The sequence below is a fragment of the Cupressus sempervirens genome, chromosome 4, assembly GCF_028749045.1.
Source record: "Cupressus sempervirens isolate cs-2001-9-10 chromosome 4, ASM2874904v1, whole genome shotgun sequence".
NCBI lineage: Eukaryota > Viridiplantae > Streptophyta > Pinopsida > Cupressales > Cupressaceae > Cupressus > Cupressus sempervirens.
Genome location: NC_143121.1, coordinates 432,303,314 through 432,323,288, shown reverse-complemented (window position 1 = coordinate 432,323,288; position 19,975 = coordinate 432,303,314). Strand labels below are relative to the sequence as shown.

The 19,975-nt window shown below is 34.3% G+C and overlaps 1 protein-coding gene across 2 annotated transcripts in view; it reads right to left on the bottom strand.

Moving 5' to 3' along the window:
- Positions 1-4,852: 4,852 nt before the first annotated feature.
- Positions 4,853-19,975, bottom strand: part of LOC149561869 (peptidyl-prolyl cis-trans isomerase FKBP13, chloroplastic-like) — a 139,107-nt gene continuing 123,984 nt past the window's right edge. The window contains exon 5 of one of the 2 annotated variants that reach the window (XM_089825399.1): positions 4,853-5,362. In XM_089825399.1, the coding sequence (XP_089681525.1) occupies positions 5,298-5,362 (65 nt within the window). In that variant the 3' untranslated portion in view covers positions 4,853-5,297. Of the gene's footprint in view, positions 5,363-5,919; positions 6,100-19,975 lie in introns of those variants that run through there. The other variant, XM_089825398.1, reaches the window with a different exon arrangement.

Below are 19,975 nucleotides of genomic sequence, written 5' to 3'. Positions count from 1 at the left end.
TATCAGAGGGAAAACCCCCATGGGGATGGTACCCACAAGATAGTGTATTAATATATAAGTTCCTTTTGAAAGGTTGTGAACTTGTTAGGATTCAAATACAATGCATTTAGTACAATAGTCCATGTTAGAGGAAAGATCCTTGTTAGGAGACCTTGAGCCCTTGTTAGAAGGTTCCAACCCTGTTAAAGATATATAGGAAACATATAGACCCACTACCTAGAAGCTCCAACAAGTGTGAAGAATAAACCTTCGAGATAACATATCCAAAATCATAGATTGATTGATTTGCAAGTTACTTGCCAAAAGGTTCCTTTGAACCTCACCTCAATCATCCATTACAACAACTATTTTGCTCTAATCATCCAGCATGAAATCTTGCATCCACATCAACTGATCGCATACATAGCATACATGACGAATCTCAACAAGGAAAAATATATTTACTTTATACCCCTACAAATAATTAATTAGGTCAGCTTGTTATGGCTTCCCTAATATTCATTTAATTACATAGTTCCATGCTAAGGCATATATGCCTTTATTAGCATCATTACAAATATAACAATAAAGTTCATATGCATTACAACAAAGATATTATATTTTACAATGATTTAATACACACTTTCTTTATACTATTAGTTGCCAGTAAAATATGATGCACATTACACAATGACGACTTTTGTAGAGTATCTCAAATGCTTCTCACTCTCAAACATAGGTGCACCAAAAATTCTTCTATCATATCCCAAGCTCAATGACATCAATTCATGTTCACCAATAAGATACAACAAAAATATGATCAATTGTATTTAACATGTTTCCATGTACACTAGTATGCTACCAGTCTTCACTGAATAAATTGTAACTTAACCAAAACTTAAAATAAGACTAAGTGAACATAGACGTTTGTTATACTCATTCTTCTACACAGATATATGCTCTCATAACATATCCTATCATATACCAACCTTATTGTACTAATAATCAACCTTCAATATATAGAACATGTGTTTTTCATGATCACACAAACATATTTTCTCATCAATGACAAAACTAGCCATTAATACACCATTAAAGCAATAAATCGAAGCATCAAAAAAGACCTCAATTCCTAATATTTTATTTATTATTATGGTTCAAGGACTTGATATTAGCAGTGGGCCAGTGTCCCTCACAAAGTTCGCGACATGGCTTAATCGTCTCCTATGGTTCTATAAGACTATTGGTTGTATCAAGCATTGACAAGTCAATCTTTTGGTGCAATGGCAACCCTAACCATTCTAACAAGTGGTATCAAAGATTGGTCACAAGTTCGAATGACGCAGGCTGTGGCAAGTGATGTTGGAGGGGGATTGTAGGCAATGGGTCAGTGTCCCTCACAAGGTCTGTGACATGACTTAACTGCCTCCTCTGGTTGTATCAAGCATTGGTAAGTCAATCTTTTCGTACAACCCTGACCATTCTAACACTTGGTAGATTTATTAAATCTTAGGTGAGGTAAGGTCTTATTAAGGGGCGGGGCTAGAGTAATTCCTTGTCTCCTTACTCTCATCTTCAATTTATGGATGATTCTCTAATGGGTATGACAAAAATAAATGAGGTCATGAAATTTAGAAAATTTATGGATATTTATCAAAATTATTTAGGAGCAATAATTAATTAATATAAACACTATATTTGTTTCTTTAATATTCCTAGACTTATTTAAAATAAAATTTCTCAAATTATCATATTTTAGAATGACTCCCTCCCACTGGTGTATCATGGGATTCCATGGATATGTGACATCAATTACAAAGAATTGTGACAAGAAAATTTGCACAATTCTCAAAGTAAGGTTATACATTTGTGTTATAGATGAATTTCATGTTGTTCGGAGATTAACTCTTTTGAAGTATATGGTGTGGGATCTATTTATGAATATTTTTTGAAAGTTCTTGTAATGCCTCAACTAGGGACCCATTAGAAAGTAACAAAGTCAATGCAGTTGTTTTTTTTTTTAAACATTAGATGTACTTAATACAATATAAGTGTGGAAGCAGAGTAAATTAAATAATATTACTTTTAGTCTATCTAACTTTCTCAAAGGCTCTTAAGACATGGTTACTTTAAATAATACCAACTACACTATTTGGTTCGATCACATTCATTGTAACATACAAAATAAATAACCTAATACAAAAGAAGTAAATAACAAGTTAAAATCCAACATTGGTCCATTCATTGATATTTATCAAAAGTTTCTATCCAATTTTAGCCACAAGGGCCTTTTTCATGTCTTTAATGTATTTCTTTGTACTTTTCCTCTATTTAAACCAAATCATTCTTTTATAATTCCATTCTATTTTTTTTCTACAAAACTTATGGGGTATTTAATAAAGAAAGAAGGTAGATTGAGATGCTCCAAATAAAGGATTTAATTAGTTGGAGTTTCCATGCATGGCCGAGGAGACTAACTTTCCATGCAAGTGGTTTTTTTCATACTTTCTATGAGGTTAATCCATGCAGTAATGTTTTTTCTTTGACAAGTCAAAGACATATTAGCACTATTGACTTGAAGTTGTATGCTATAGCCTATGGTGCTTTATATTTGGTTCTGAAGCCTTGGAAGGGTGTTGAAGAAGAAAATCACACATTTGTCATGATTTATCAATTGAAACAAAACTATAGGATATTAAGATAGTATCTCCTTCAACTTTTAGCATTAGGAATGGTAGCAACTCCTGCCAATATCATTTCATCCAAAACTTGATGGTGTGAAGTAGGGTTTAGCATTAACACTAGTCTAAACCCTTTAATTTTATTTATGTTTATATAGGAAGTTATATCTCAACCCAAAAAATCCCTTTGATATGATGAACAAAGATTAGAATAATGGTTTTCGTTGTCTCATTTATCTTTGTTTATAGGTGAACAACTCATTAGAATTGGCATTAACTTTGTTTGAATAAGTGGGGGTGGTGAAGCAAATATTTGTAAGCTTTAACATTTATCTTCAAATTCATTTTTTCCAAACATTTAAGAAGAAAATCCAAGATATTTTATCATACATCTTACAAGTGTTCAATTTCAACACCATGCTCTCTTATCACTTCTCTCCATTCAGTTAAAGGTTTTACAGAAAATAATGGCATCAATAGGAATTTGTTTGTCTAGGACTAGACCATTGTGACTGTTGTCTTATTGACTTATCAGCAAAAGGTTACGTTGTCAAAACCATCAGCTTGGATTAAATTTTATAAATTGTGTTGCATAGGCTTGACTCAAACTCAAACATCTTATTGGCCTCAATTTTCTTGAGATTAAGGATTAAGGTGTTGTTGATTGCTTTCAAGAATCATCGTCAATGAAGAATCCTTATGCTACTTGTGTAAAGTCTTTACCCATTATTTCCCCATAAGTTTGGAAAGAATAAAGGTAAAAGGAAGCCTTTCAAGCTTGGAGCTTTTTAGGGATCTAGGGAGAATAAATAAATTTTCACTTTTCTAAGGCATTATTGCTTGTATACTCTAAATTTTCTTCAAATATGACAATGGGATTAGCTTCCAATAGTGATTCCTCTTTTGTGCTATCAATATTTAAAATTTGATTGAGCAATCCAAAATAGAATTTGGCTCCTACTTCCTAAATCGCCTCCTCTTTAGTGAGTTTAGTCCTGTTGCCCTTACAACTTCAATAATTTACTTGATTTTCCTATGGTTGAGGAACAATAGGTGGAAATTTTTAGGGTTTCCATACTCTTGTTTAAACCTCTTTATCATTGTTTTTAGCTTTTCAAAAATTCCTCATTTTGAATTAGGTTGTGCAATTTTCTTAGAATTTAGTCTTGCTTTTAGCATGTCTCCTCAACAACTCCTTTGGAGTCCATTTCCTCTTGGATGTCTTTCAAATTTTATTTGCAACTTTTATTTTTCTCAAAGATAGTACTTAAGGAGCATCTATTCCGAAGGACAACTCATGTTATCAAATAGAAATAAATAAATAAGAAATGATTAAATATAGACCTTTTGATAATTTTGACTCAAATAATTTTAAATGACTTGGCATCCCCGTCATGTAAATATATGGAAGAACTTGTATATACTAAAAAGGCTACAAGCAATAAACTTATTATGAATACGTGTTTCATTACACATTTATTTTGGTATCCACCAAAAATATCCAAACACTAGTGTTTATGAATTATTTATTTTATTTTATAATATTATTAAAAAAATTGTACTTCATACAAAATATTAATTATAATGTAGCTAGCATTTTTAATTATTATTAAGAATAATATATCTTTAAAGTTATTGGTAGTGACTAGTGAGCACTCCTTCCAAGTCTAACCACCTAAAATTACTAAGCAGAAATGGGTTATATAAACCAACACTCTATTAAAAAGAGAACTATTTTGGAAATCACCATCAAAGTAAAATATTATGTTGGTTACTACTTCAATACATTATAGGTGTTGTATAGTTAAGCAATGAGATGTAACCTATATTCATTTAAAATGGAATTAATATTACTTACAAGTAAACTATTGTTTCTTTTTCATTACTGCAAAATCATATTTGTAAGGTAATATATGAGTTGCAAAAGTCAAAAATAACTATATATTATTTTACCATTGTAAAATTGTATTTATGCAATGATATCTAATTTTCTTAAGCAAAATAAGAATAAAAATTTGGGCATTGATGTTAACTTAGGTAGTTAACATTTTTATCAGTAGGACCCAAATTGAGAGCCTCCGTCATAAGGACAGTAACTTAGTATAGTCCATTAGTAGGTGGAGTGTTGAGTTGAATAAAGTGCAAACAAAAGTCTGTTAAGAGCATCATTTTAAGCTTGTGTCATACGGTCATTGTTGGAAGTGTCAAACCACGCATTTATAAACCCCATTGTAAGATATCCAAGATTGACTCCTTGAGATTTCCCAATAAACTCTATAATTGGAATTCAATTGAAATGGCTTAATAAGTAGATATTTAGCTATCCAATTGCTGGAAATCTCAACGCTGTAAAGGGATCTCACCATTGAAGAAGAGTATAACATAAAACATATAAGTTAGGAATGGTGTCATTCATCTAAACCTCTTAATGCAAATGATGTATGAAAAAGGACTCATGATATATATGGTGGTTCGATTACAATTACAAATGCTACAGATCCAATCACAAGTTTTCTGAACATGGAGAACCCTTCCACTTTACTTAATAAGCATTGATTCAATACTACTTCTATACCCTTGTTAGAATCTTCAATATAACTGATCCATTTTTTGTGATGCAAAGAGACGGTTGATTTTTTAAGGTTTCCCAACAAACTCTACATCAAATAGAAGCACGGAATTGGGAGGGATAACACATGAACCTGCATATCAAAAGATATAAGAATCTAACGTATCTTGCATTCCAACATTAACTTAATAAATAAAAATAAATCAAATTCAATTTATCCTCCAAAGATCTCCTAAAATAATGAATGAACCTCCCTTCCCCAAAAGAATAATAAATTATAAAATGGTGATGTTATCAGGGCAGCAAAACTAAATTTGAAATCTTGAAGAAAACTGCTCTGTCAAGTTCTCTTATTAAAGAGTCAAAACTGAATGCTTTTTAATAGGCTCAAGATACATTACATGCAAGGTTGTCTACCGATTGTAAGTCGCCTACTCTGGCTCTATACTATAAGAAATCTGAGTGCTGGATAGAATAAAAATATGCTGTCCTTTTCCAGACATTTTTGCTTACAGTAAATGTTATTTAATATTAACAGTAGAGCATTTATGGAAACTTTTCTTTTCATTCAGTAAGTTTTTCAAACATTTAGAATCCCCCCTAAGATATTGTTTCTAGATTTTATCACAAAAATTTGAGCAACAAAATGTATGCAACTGATTTCTTTAATCCTACAGATTAGATTGAAAATAACATAGAAATCAGACTGAAATAGAAATATGGAATGATAAGTCGTTACAACTTTATTTCTCAGACAGATATGAAAACACCTATGCAAATATTTTCCTCAAATGAAATCTTCTCAAATTTGCCCAGTTGTGAATTCCGTCATGAATTCACCTCCAAAGATGAATTGGGTTTCCATCCAATCTGCCAAGAAATCCAGAAGGTTTCCATCCTCAGGTTTCAGAACTGAAAGTCAAAGCTTCCTTTAATTCTCCAAGAGAAAAATCAAACATAAACGAAGCATGATGAGAATGAGTATCTAAACGATCTTTTAGATCACAACCCTATGACTTCATTTTTCCTTCTGCTTATATTTTCATATTCCTTTTCTCTGTCTCTTTATTTTCTCTTGTTAACTAAAAATGGCTTTATTAATTTTTCACTAGGCTCCATAAAAGTCAGTTTGACACATGATAAATAATGAAACTAAGTTGTCATTTAATTTTATATGACTTGACAACTTATAATTTAATTATTCAATTGACTTTCTAATGTTCCAAAAAGGGGACATTACAATCCTCCCTTTCTAGAGATTGCTTGCCCTTAAGTAATGTGTATCTATGTGTTGTAACCAAATACTTGGATCCCATATCAACTTCAAGAATGTTGTTCCAACAATCCATTGAGCTACTCTGATATAAATAACATCATGCTCAAAATTGTGAATGCACTCATCAAAATGCTTGTACTGATGCACCAAACATATCAATGCCAGGGTCCCAAATTATCATGCAGTCATAAATGTCAATATTGAGGAGATAGTAGTATCTCAAGAAGCTATCAACATTAAGAAACTCTTCAACTGCAAATGATCCCCCTAGAAGTACATAACACCCATCATAGGCACACAGTAAAAAATATATCAGCCCTTCCTGAGTCGCTGATGTAAAAATCAAACCGCTCAAAGGTTGATGTCAACACCAATGGTGCAAAGGAACTAGTGCAACAGTAATCAATCTGAAATGCCACTGGATTCATATGAATCATGAGTAAGGGAGTAGCTGAAAATCCATCTCCTATGCTCAAACCATGTATACCATCAATTCTCAACCAAGAACTACTCAATTGCCAACCCACTAAATCCCTCCAACTAATCTGTACTATGTAGATAGAATTTCAAAACCCCGTGTAAGATGACCAAATAGTAGGTAGTTATACTAACACTAGAAATCGGTTCACTGCTCCAATTCTGTGACCAAAACTCAGTACTAGAAACTGCACCTAGGTCACAAATGTTGCAATCAATTATATTCTCATAACTAGAGTCAGAAAGAACTCTCTCACCTATTTCGGAGACTGGATTATCAAATGCCTAATCAGCATCCACCTCAAACAAAGAATTGTCAACAACCGGAATATTATCCTTTACTCCCACTTCACACTAAAGTTCTAGCTGGTCCAAAAATACTGTAAGTTGATCTTTTGGGACAACTATCCAAGTCATAAGTTGTTAAATGTTGTCAAGTTCCTTAATCACTTCCTTGAAAAATTTAGTCCTCCCCTCTTCTCTTTCTCCCTAAATTGATTAGTGACAAAAATCTTATTTTTTGCTTCTTGAAGAGCAATCTGCATTTTTTCTCCAATCTCGAGTATTGTTAAGCTCCTTGATGAGCTTATTAACCTCATTCAATTTTTCCTTCAATTTATTAGCACATACTTCAGTAACCTTTAAAACATGATCCCTATTTGAAAGTAAATATAAATATTCAGATTTCAAATACTTGCATTTTATCCACTTGCAATGCCTAAGAAAAAACCTATATTTCATCTTTCCTCTCATTTCAAATCCTAATTTCATCCACTTTTTCCATCTTTTATTACTTAAAGGCCTTCCAATCATATCCTATATGCATAGCTCCGTATTTGCAAAGATCTAGCTTAGAAGAAAGATTCACGACTTCTCTTTTTTTCTCGTATGATCTACCTAATCAACAGATCATGGCATTGGTCTTATTTTGCAAATGGATTCCAAGACTAAAAGATTGATATGAACTAGGAACAATTGCATGATGGAACCTACAAGGAGGTGAAAAGTGATGGAATGATTGAGAGTATTATTTCAAGACAAAGATGAAAGAAACACACAAAGATGCTTTCCTGGTACGGCCATTGTAATGCAATTAAATCAAGGATGCGAGTTTCAAATCTAAATCAAGATGTTTCCACCTATACCATATTAAATTGGAAGCATCTCAATTTAATGATGGTTTAGCACCCATTTAATACAATATCATCATTCATTTGCATTTCTCCCCTTTTGTTCTCATTTCTCCAAGGCGGAACTAGAGTAGGACCTAAAAGATCCTCCTCAATGTTCTATTTCATGGCATAAAGCTAGAGGTAGGATATATCCACTTGGGTCCTCCCTTGCCTTCATCCAATCACTCAAAGTCTATTTTCCACACTCTAATAGAATTCACTAAAAAACTAAGTTACTGATTCGGCCTCCTGGAGGCTAGATGCAGAAATTGTAATGTCCCCATCTTTCTAGCCTCTTGATGGAGTTCTTAGCCTTTACATTCTTCGAAGGCTAAGTAAGGAATAAGTAGAAATTGATTAAATTAATTTCTTATAAAGTCATTAAATAAGTTAAAATTAAAAGGTGACTTTATATTTAATTAATTTAATTAAAAGCGACTAAAGTTAATGTTATTTTATTTCTTCTAGAAGGAGGTCCATCTATTGGAGGAAAAGAATAAATAGGGAGGGCAGCCTCATTGTTAATCATTGAATGTGTTATCATCTACTCTATTAGATAACTTGTGGAGCCAAGGGATTCTGCAGTTGCTACATTGATCGTTGGGAACAAACACTCTCATTGATTTGCATAACTAAGGTGGTGAAATATCTTCCGAAGGGTTGCAACTATTGGAGAAGACAAATCAATCTTTTCATTGTGCCAAATTTGTGGCCTAGGGCCAGATTTGTGGAGTAAAATTGAAGGAATAAGCCATATATTGCTATAGTACTACTACTACAGTATCACTGTTACAATGACGTTGCTACAATAACATTGCTACAGTGACGCTGCTACATTGTCATCGCTACAATAATATTGCTATAGTGATGCTGCTACAATAACTTGCTACAATGTTGTCGCTAAAGTGACCTCCTACAGTGTCGTTGCTGCTATAGAAACTTGCTACAGTAAAAATCCAAATTCCCTTGAGCAGTTTTCCAAGTTCCTATCTATTTCATTTGTATTGCATGGAGGATAGATTTGAATATTTTAGGGCATGTGAAGAATTAGAGATCATTTGTAATCTGATTTATATTAGAGTTTTACATCATAATTGTTTCCCTAATATCTTATTGATGTAGATGCAAATTTTCTCATTTGTAACCAATGTTTATATGTTCCAATAAAATACAAATATTTGCATCGCCATTATTAGTCATTTGGAGTTTGCAAGCATATCTCTTTTAGTTTGGCATTTTGGAAAGAATTCAGAGTTTAGATCTACAATATATCTCTTCTGTGCAAAGTGTTTGACAAAACTCTCAGGTTAGAAATCAGGAAATTAAAATTAGAATTGCAAGGGATATTACAATGGTATCAAAGCGGTTTCTTGTCATCCTGTGGGGTAGGAAATTTATTTTATTTTCAGATTTGTTGTTGCATTTGGAGTGACCAGCACTCTAGCATTTTCTCGCCATGGAAAGACATAGGAGGACTGGCAATTCTAGAAGTCGGTGGAGTAATGAGGAAGCTAGCGCGAAGATGAATGCTTTGCAAGAGAGTATGGAGAAACTTAAGCCTCGTCAACAAAGGTTGGCAGAGAGTTTGTTGGATTCAGAGACAATCGAGAGGGCAGCAAGGTATATGGTTTCTACCTTTAGAAGACTGACATCGAGGTTGCAGGGAAGAAAGCTTGAGTTTTCCCTGACATGTGTCTATAATGCAAATGTACCTATATTTAGTACAACACCTACTAGTCCTATCCGCGATGTTGATGATGGACTTATTTCATAGGGATGTGATTGTGTCAGTGGCAACGGAGGATAGAAGCATTGAGCTTCAACAAGTTGAGACTCCTAGAGTTGTTGCTACAATAAGTGCAGAGACAGTTCATGCAATTGTTACCACTGATACTTTCGGCTCTCTCGAGGACAGGATTATTATTGGAGATTTGTATGTGAGATCTCATGGTGTTGCTCTAGTGCAGGAGGCAATTGATTCCTCGAGTAGGACCGAGGCACGTAGGGAGTCACCTAGTTGTGATGTTGGTGATTTGGGTGTTATTGTGGAGTCAGTAGATCGTGGTTCGTTCTCCAACATTAGTGATGTACAACTTGACATTGAGTCATGTGTGCAGAGTCAGGTGCTAGCAGTTGAGGCTTTATTAGGAGATGTGGATGCAGATAGTATGGACACATCTGATGATACATTTGATGATGCTATGAGTTGCATCGAATATGATATCCCTTGCCAGGTATTAGTAGATGACTCCAAGGAGGTTTTGGATGGGTCCCAAGACCAGTGTTTACAAGATCTATCTATTGAGGTGGAAGATGAGACATGTGAGGAGATTGATACAGCAAGGGCTTCCATTTCTTCGAATGAAGAGTTGGTTGAGGTACATGGTAGTTGTATGTTAGATGCAGAATTATGCAAGGAAGATAGCACCCGTATGAGAATCTTGTGGTGGAGAGTTCTGATTCAGTTTACTATCACAATGCAATTAGTGAGACACTGAGCTTGCATAGGAGTCAGGGGTTAGAAAGGCATCATGTGACTTATCAGCTAAAGGTGTGATAGTGACATTTCTTCATCTCTTGATCATTATGATGCTATTCGTCATATGCTAGCTACATTTGGTTAGGTTGCTCCTATGTCAGATGAGCACAGTAATAGTAATCTTTCCCTAGCAGAGGTCCATGCGCTAGAGGCTGTTAGGATCTTGAAGCATAGTTAGTCTCAATTAGTTGATGACAGAGATTACCTTATAGAGTGGGGTAGCACCTGCTATGAGACATTGTTAGGGAAATAGGAGGAGGTGGTTGAGCTCACGCAAGAGCTTGAGCTGACTATATAATCTCTTCAATATACTCAGTTGGCTCTTCAGAAGTCACAGTCACAGTTGGATGAAGTTATCGTGGAGTTAGAACAGGTACAGTCGACACCAGCCCCAGGCCCTATTCAATTACATATTGTGGTTAGTGGTGAGTTTGCTTCTACGGTTGAGGATGAGGGATGTGATGATGTGGCAAACACATTCATCCAGAATATGAGTGTAGTATGTACAAAGAAGGTGAGAGCATCAAGGAAGATAGGCCCTCATGTGATTTGTTTCCTTCTATTGGAAGTGAATCTATTTCTTCTTTTCATACAGCTGCTAGCATTGGACAATTGGCATTGTCACATTTTTAGAGGGATCAATTGTGGATTGTGGGAGAGCAGATGGATGCTTCCACATATAATTTTTACTTACTGAGTCATTCATGAAGTATTGTTTGAGAGCTCGGTTTTGCGGGACGCTTCATATAGTATATCTGAGGGTACTCTCATTCGCGACTCTTGTGCTATACGACGATTGTAGAGACCTTGGCTACAATGCTTCCCAGTAGGAATTTTGTGGTTGGGTTTGCTGAGAGGGTTGCCCAGGATCCTACCCAACCAATAGTTCAAAGTCAAAGATTGGAGCCATCTTTTGATTCTCAATTTGATGATGATGAGCCCTTCTCAAAGATTGGGAGTTTTTATCGACATTACACTATGAGGAGTGCTCATCACTTTTCTTTTGACCCATAGGTAGAGGACGTGGTTTTCAACGTTATGGATGGTGACAAAAGGTTTGGTATTCATTATACCCGTAGAGGTTATACTTCTCTACCAAGGGATAGAGATTTTAAGATACAGGGTATTGTGAAACAGTTGGATGTGCTAGTGAATGAGATAAATCAAAATCACAAATGGATGACTCAATTGATTTCAAATCGGAGATTTAAGCAGAGCATGATATCGCATTTTCGAAGAGCGAAATCTAATGATACAATTGTGAAATAAGATTTGCAAGGCTTTTTTTATGAGACACTGCATGAGTTGGGCACAATTAAGGTGGAATGTGATGAGAATTCATGTCAGGTCAAATTAGATGATGCAATTATTGGCATGAGTTCCTCGGATCATGTATTTGATGGCGATGCAGCGATAGTGGGAGTAGGAGCATGCGAGGATATTGCCATATCAGTAGCCACTTCTGTGTCGGTTGAGCCATCCAACGAGGAGTTTAGTAGTATGCATGCAGTTGTAGATGTGTGCTCTAATGATAGTGTTGATGAGGTGAGTGTAGTGACAAAGTCATGTTATACTATCGATCAACAAAGTGTTGATGTTCATTTCATGGATAGTACTATGTTCGACATGGATGCAACTATTAGAAATAATAGTCCACCAAGATAACTAAGAGGGGGGGTGAATTAATTATCCAACTAAAACATTTATCAACCTTAATTAATCTTAACCATGTAACCAAAGTACACAGCAACCATAACAAGATGCACGTACACAATTACACAAGATTTGTTAACTATAGAAACCCTTGATTAGATGGAAAACCCCGATAGGAATGATGCCCACAAAAATATACTAATATATATATATACATATATATATATATATATATATATATATATATATTCCTTGTTAGAGGATGGACCCTGTTAGGAGTCTACAAACACATTCAATACATAAGAGTCCCTATTAGGAGACTTTGAATCCTTGTTAGAAAATTCCAACCCTGTTAAGAGTTGTAAAAGGCAAAAGGACCCACTATCCAAACAAGTTCTGGGGCAAGACCACTGAACTTCACTATCCAACTGATCTCTCAACTATTCCTTGTAGAATAATTGTTCATAACTTCATACTGTGCTTTATCATCTTTCCTCTGTCTTGTCAACCGAACCAATCACTGTCAAACCTTGTAGACCAGGTCACAAATCTCGGATCCAAATATCAAACCTCGGATCTCAAAATAAAACCTCGGCGATGAAGTTTTCTCCAACTTTGCTCTGCTCTGCTTATCTTTGCATATCAACCTGATTACTCAGTGTTCATGTCTTTTCTCCTTTTTTTGCTCTTCTTGTTTTCTTCTATAACAAAGGAAAATGTCCTTCCTTTATACCAAGTCCATAAAACAATTCTCTTGAGCTGGCTATTACACCTCAATTAATTATTATAGGACCTCATTAAGAACACATTTTACTTAGCGACAACATCAATCTGTCACCTTGTAACTTGAATAACTTTCCATACGTGTAATATTATGACAAGCAAGCTTAGCCATGTCATCTCTAGCATGTCTTCTACACGCCTTTAACCTTGCTTCTCAAAATAACAACTGTGCTAAGAGATATAACAAGTTTACCAGAACATGCTTCTGTAAACTCTATCTCTGAACAGTCTTCCCCAAAACTTGCATAACTTCTTTCAGACTCAATATTTTTGCACCCGAGGTTAGCTGTATATGCTAGACACTTAGCAGTATCTCCCATTAACCTTGCTAGTGAAAATACTCAACGGTCTGTCTGTACCAACTTAATCTTTACCGTTGTTCTTCTATCAAATACTACAGAAAACTGCTATGTTGACATCAATGACAAGCACGGTCATGAATGTAACATATCATCATGATAATGATCTAATCAAGTTTCTACAATATTACCCCATAGGAATATCATCAGCATTCATGCTTCCAACAATCTCCCCCTTTGGCATTGATGGCAACATAGATTTAAAAACATCTAGTTCCAAAGATACCAATTGTTAAAAACTGTTATCCTTTCTTTTCAAATCCTCTTCATCAATCATACTAGCTTTTGTGTTTCCTTAACTTTATTACTGACATCAATTATTCACACACTTCTCCCATGTATCAAAATGTTTTTCATGTTGTAATCGCTCCCCCATTGACATCAATGACAAAAGTTTCAGCAACAATCTATCATTGCATCCTGTCAATCTCTGCAACAATTGTCTATGACCTACTCAAGTGTCCAAAGATACTGTTCAAAACAACATCTATCAAGAGTCCTAGATGACTCTGTCCATCACAGACACACCCCCATACAGGAAGTATCAGCATTCAGTCCAGACAAATAATAGTGCTTTGTACCACTGGACTGATGCACTCTTGCATCATCTACTCTAATGTAGGTAGGGGCATAACCCCTAGCATACCTCGCAAATACTCAAAAGTCTCTTTGGAAAGAGGCTTAGTCAAAATATCTACAATATGCTCTTTGGTGCTTACATACTACAATCCGATTTCCTATTCTACAACTTTCCCTCTCAACATGTGATATTTGATAGAAATGTGCTTAGTCTTAAAATGCAACACTAGATTCTTAGACATATTCACGGTGCTTGTGTTATCATAATGTATGACAACAGGTTCACTGAATTCTATCCTTATATCTTTCAGCATCTGCTTATACAAACAACTTCATTGGAATTGTTTGTTGCTACAACATATTCTACCTTTGTTGTACTCTATGAGATACAATCTTGCTTTTGGCTTAACCAAGAAACCAATCTTCCTCCAAAAAAGAATGCTCCACCACTGGTGCTCTTTTTGTCATCCATACGGCCTGCGCAATCAGCATCAATATAAGCATATAGAGTGAAATAATTAGATTTGTCATACCATAATCCGAATTCTAATGTTCCCTTCAAATATCTAAGTATCCCCTTAACTATTGCATAATATGCTTCTCTAGGGTCAGCTTGAAATCTTGTGACAAGTCCAACTGCACTTGCTATATCTAGCCTTGTGTGAGTCAGATATTGCACTCCTCCAATCATAGATCTGTACTTTTTCTACTCAACAATAGGTGTCTCATCCTTTGCAAATAACTTATGTCCAGTTATCATAGGTGTTCCAACTGGTTTACATGTTTCTAAACCAAACCTTTTCAATAGATCTTTCAAATATTTAGTTTGCGAAATAAAGATTCCTTCTTTATCCTACACAATCTGCAATCCTAGGAAGTATTTCATTTCCCCTATTATGCTCATTTCGAATTCCTTCATTTCTTCTGCAAAGTTGTCACTTTCACTATCATCTCCTCCAAATATGATATCATGAACAAATATTACCAAAATTAACAATCCATCACCTATTTCTTTCAAGTATAGATTACTGTCTGCCATACCTTTGCTAAATCCAAGTTTTGTCAAATGCTTGTCCAACCTTGCATACCAAGTTCTAAGTGCTTGTTTTTTAAGCCATACAATGCTTTCTTTAATCTGCATACCATGTCCTTGTCATATGTTAAAGGAAAACCTTCAGATTGTTCTATGTATACCTCTTCTTCAAGTTCTCAATTTAGAAATATTGACTTGACATCCATTTGATACACTTTGAATTTCTTATGTGCTATATAGGCTAAGAATAACCTTACTACTTCAATTTTTGCCACAGGAGCATAGGTTTCTTCATAGTCTACTCCTTGCTGTGAGTAACCCTTACATACCAATCTTGCTTTGTTCCTTACAACTTCACCTTGTTTATTCATCTTGTTCTTGAATACTCATTTTGTTCCTATCGCATTCTTGTCTGTTGGTCTCAAGACAAATTCCCATGTCTCATTCTTCACTATCTGATCCAATTCTTCTTTCATAGCTTGCTTCCAATAGTCATCTTTGCATGCCTCATCTACATTCTTTGGTTGTACTTGAGATATCAAACATAGTTATTCATTGATCCTACTTCTTGTCATCACACCTTTATCTTTGCTACCGATGATCTACTCTAATGGATGATTCTTTGTCATATTCTTACCAGAAGTAGGAGTTGTTATCTCAACTCTTAGCTTTGTTCTAAGTTCCAAACTTTGTTCTTGCCTTAGCTCACCTTCATTCTACAAACCATTATTAATCTCAAAGAATACTTCATCATTAGTAACAACATTCTCATCATCAGAATTGTCGTCAACTATTCTTTCTTGTGTCCTGAATTTCTCATCAACTCTTGCACTCTCAACAATAGTCTTAGTTCTCAGATTATAACATCTATAAGCTCTGTGTTTCAATGAATAACCAAGAAATGTACCTTCATCACTTCTAGGATCAAATTTACGAACATCATCATCTCTTTTGATATAACATTTGCTGCCAAAACTTCTAAAAGACTTAACTATAGGTGAGTGACCAAACCATAGTTCATAAGGGGTATTGTTTGTGTCTTTCCTAACCTACACTGTGCATAGTGTAAATTGTTGTATTCATAGCTTCTCTCCAAGATATCTTGGATACATCATTCTCAGCTAACATAGCTCTTGCTACTTCTACTGCTGACTTGTTTCTTCTCTCTACAATGCCATTTTGTTCAGGAGTCTTCAACTCAACTCTTTCTTCTGCTCTAGGATTGAATCTTTTCTCTTCAATCTGATTCCCATTCTGCAAATCATTGCTAATGATAACTTTCATATTTTCATGGTTAGCCTTGTTGTCCTGCATTTTGTCACCACAAAATGTAGGTAACAGTACGAAACTTTTTCAAATTAGTTTTGCATTTCTCTGAGTTTAGTTCATTATTTAATTGGTTAGTATTGATCAACCAATTGATATAATGAATCTTTTTATTGAAGGCCTTCATCAAGTATTTTTCGTTTTTCTTTTTGTCAAGCCTTTGCTTGACTTTTGAAGCCTTCATCGTCCATTCTTTGCTTTTGAGTTTGCGTTTGTTTGTTTTTAGTCCTTTGGTTTTGCTCAAGTTATGCCTTTCATTTTTCCCTTCGATTCGGTCTAACCTAGAGCTCAATCGGAGTTGTCAGTCAAGAGATATGCCCATTTTAGTATCTCAAAAGTGGACCTTTGTGGTGCAACAACACGAATTAAAAATATGATGTTATATTTTTAATTTGACTTTTACTTTTTGATAAATATAACTTATATTCACTTTTTGTTATGTTTTTAAGTTACTTTATTTTCAAATTTTTAACTTAAAGTGACTATAATGCACTTTATGTTATAATTTTAAGTTGAGTTACTTTTTAATTTTTCACTTAAGTGACTATATAACTATATAATTTCAGTTTAATTTGTGATTTTAAATCAAATGCTCATTTAAATATTACTTTTTAAATGATATTTATGTATTGTATTTATAAATATGATATATTAATATTGTTTATGACCCATTTAGTAACATTTCTATGAAATTAAATTGAATAAATGATTTTAAGTTATTAAAAGTGGACCTTTTATATGCAATTACATGTAAAATCCATCAAAAATGGACATTTTACACGTCTTTGCATGTAAAGTTCAACTTGTTATCAAAAGTGGACCTTTTTTATGTCATTACATCAAAAGGTTATCATGTAAGTGGACCTCTTTGATGTAATTGCATCAAAAGTGAAGTTTTCATGTTTTTGCATCTAAAAAGTGAGATACATATTTAAAACATGCAATTGACCCAAAAAGGTCCATTTTTTATCCAAAAACATGTTTTAATATGTGCAATGACCTCAAAAAAAGTCTGATTTTGAAGAACATGTCTTTGCCTCCCAAGAACACGAATTTGATCATTGTGAGAGATTTACTTGATGGTTTTGCATAAAAAAATTTCCAATAGGGTCGTTTTTGCTTGGCAATGGATTTTCTAACATAAAAAATGGATTTTTCTTGCTAAAAAATGTTTTTCCAAACTCCCTCCAAGGGCACATTTTTGGAAAAAAATTCAAATAAATCCATTTTGAGTTATTTAAATCACGTTTTTGCAAAGAAAAGAAGAGTTTTTATATTTTCAATCATTTGCAATACATCTTCGCTCACATTTTTGCACTTGTAAGCCAAAAATGAATTCATTTCATGCCTTTTATGAATCACATTTTTGCTAAAAACATCCAAAAAAATTGGAGTTTTTATCCACTTTTTTGCATTTTGGAATCACTTTTTTGCATTTGAATCCATGTATATCCATTTGGGGAAGTCATTTTTGCATTCACAAGTCAAAAATGACTCAAAAACATGCATTTTTTTGCCACGTTTTTGCAAAAACGGCCCAGATTTTTGCACTAAAAAGTCATGTTTTTGTTCAAAAAACTCATAAAAATGCATTTCCAACCCATACCTTTGATCAAGAAGGATTGTTTTTGAGTTTTAAATGCATGATATTGTCTTTGAAGACCATGTATTTGACACTTTCATGTCAAATTCGACCCGTCATTGCTCATTAATTTTTGTTAAATGCAAATACGAAAAAAATCAAAAAGCTGTTTGAAAATCTGGATTTGAGGAATAATTGCTCTTCGAATTCTATGATTCTTGCTATTTTGGCTCTTTAAACCTCCAAATAAGTGGACATTTTCAAGCTTGCTCATCAATTCATGCTTATCTTGCTATTTCCATGCATATTTTAGCTTGAAATTGAACATTTGTCCATATATATGCCATGAAAAGTGCATTTTGCCTTTAAAAATGATGAAATCTCTTATTTTCACATTATTGGAATTTCTCTAAATTCCAAATTCGAATTTAAGTGTTGAAGTGCATTGCATCTTGACATGTTTGAGTCTTTTGCCAAAAGCATGTGTTTATTTTGTGTTTGTTTTTGTGCTTTGTGCTTGCTTATTGGTTTTCTCCACTTTGGAGAAGTTACAAGTTCTTTCCCAAGAACTTGTTTTTGCTTCACTACATGCAAAAGCATCATCACGTTTCACTTCCATTTTCCATGTCACAACACATCGCATCTCATCCGACAAATGCGATTACATGTTTTCCATCTCATTCACCATCCACACATGCATGTAATCCCATTTTCAGCTTCCATTTTTATTCTCGTCTCTCCATATGCATTCGCACCTTCATGAGCAAATACATGTTTCCACATTTTTCCATGCTTTCCATCTCATCCTTCATCCCTTTTTACATGTTGCATTTACATGTAATCCATTTTCCATGCAATGACATCTTGAAAGCCCAAGTCACATTTTGGAAATCAACAATCTCCATTTGCACACATTCCCATACGCCAAGCACTTTACTTCAAAAAGAAAAGTTAAAGGGGTTGATTGAAAGTTGTTCCGAGTGTACATCCGAACATCGTCAAGAAGGTTTTCAAAGTGTCAAAGACCCCAGTTTGTGCTGATTTACGAAAGAGAATTCACGACAATTTGAGCGAGAAAAGCTGGATCACATCAAGTTTCCACATGACAACAGACAATTCATCACAATCAGAGGTTATCAAAAGACGCAACACCATGGTTATCAAGGTGAATGCAATGGTACAAAGTACAGGAACTCTCAATCTTGTTATCGTCTGGGATAGCATCGCCAAGTACAAGGCCCTTCAAGATTGTTTCAATTCTCTTCTGTCTTTCTTCTTCTTATTCTTCTTTCATATTTGTAATTAAAGAGGATTTATTACATGAAGATGTGTAATTACATGTAATGCGAGTTGCATGTGCAGTTACATGTAACCCTATATTTTCTCTTTTACTTAGACTAGGTCAAAGTTCGTTGAGTTGCTCCCACTTTTTCCTCCACCTTTTTCTCAACTCCTGTGCTTATATAAAGGAGTGCCCCCTCATTTTAAAAATCATCTTTTGTTGTATGGAAGAAAGCTCTACCATATTTGTGCAAGCATAACTATGATTGTGTAGTACAAATTTGGGAGAAAAGTGAATAAAAGAAACAATTGGATTCGAAGCTTTGACTGGAAGAAATTGTGATAGAGCAAATTAGAAGCTTTGACTGTAATTTGTGCCTATTGTCTTGATTCATGTTATTATTGTGTGTTCAATAAAAGAGCATAGTGATTTAAGAAGCAATTGAAGCTGAAGCTTTAACCGAGAGTGATTGTGGAAATATATAGCTAGAAGCTTTGTCTGTAGCTTATACTTCTTTCTTAATTTGCAAAATAGTTAAGTATTCTTACTTTTAGGAGTCTTTGTGCCCTAATTGTAAAGCTTTTCATATAGAAATACAATCGGACTTAGAGCCAAACTGCTACATTTTTAGCTAGCCTTTGAGTTAGTGAAGGTTTATCGGTATTATTGTTTCCAACTCTTGATA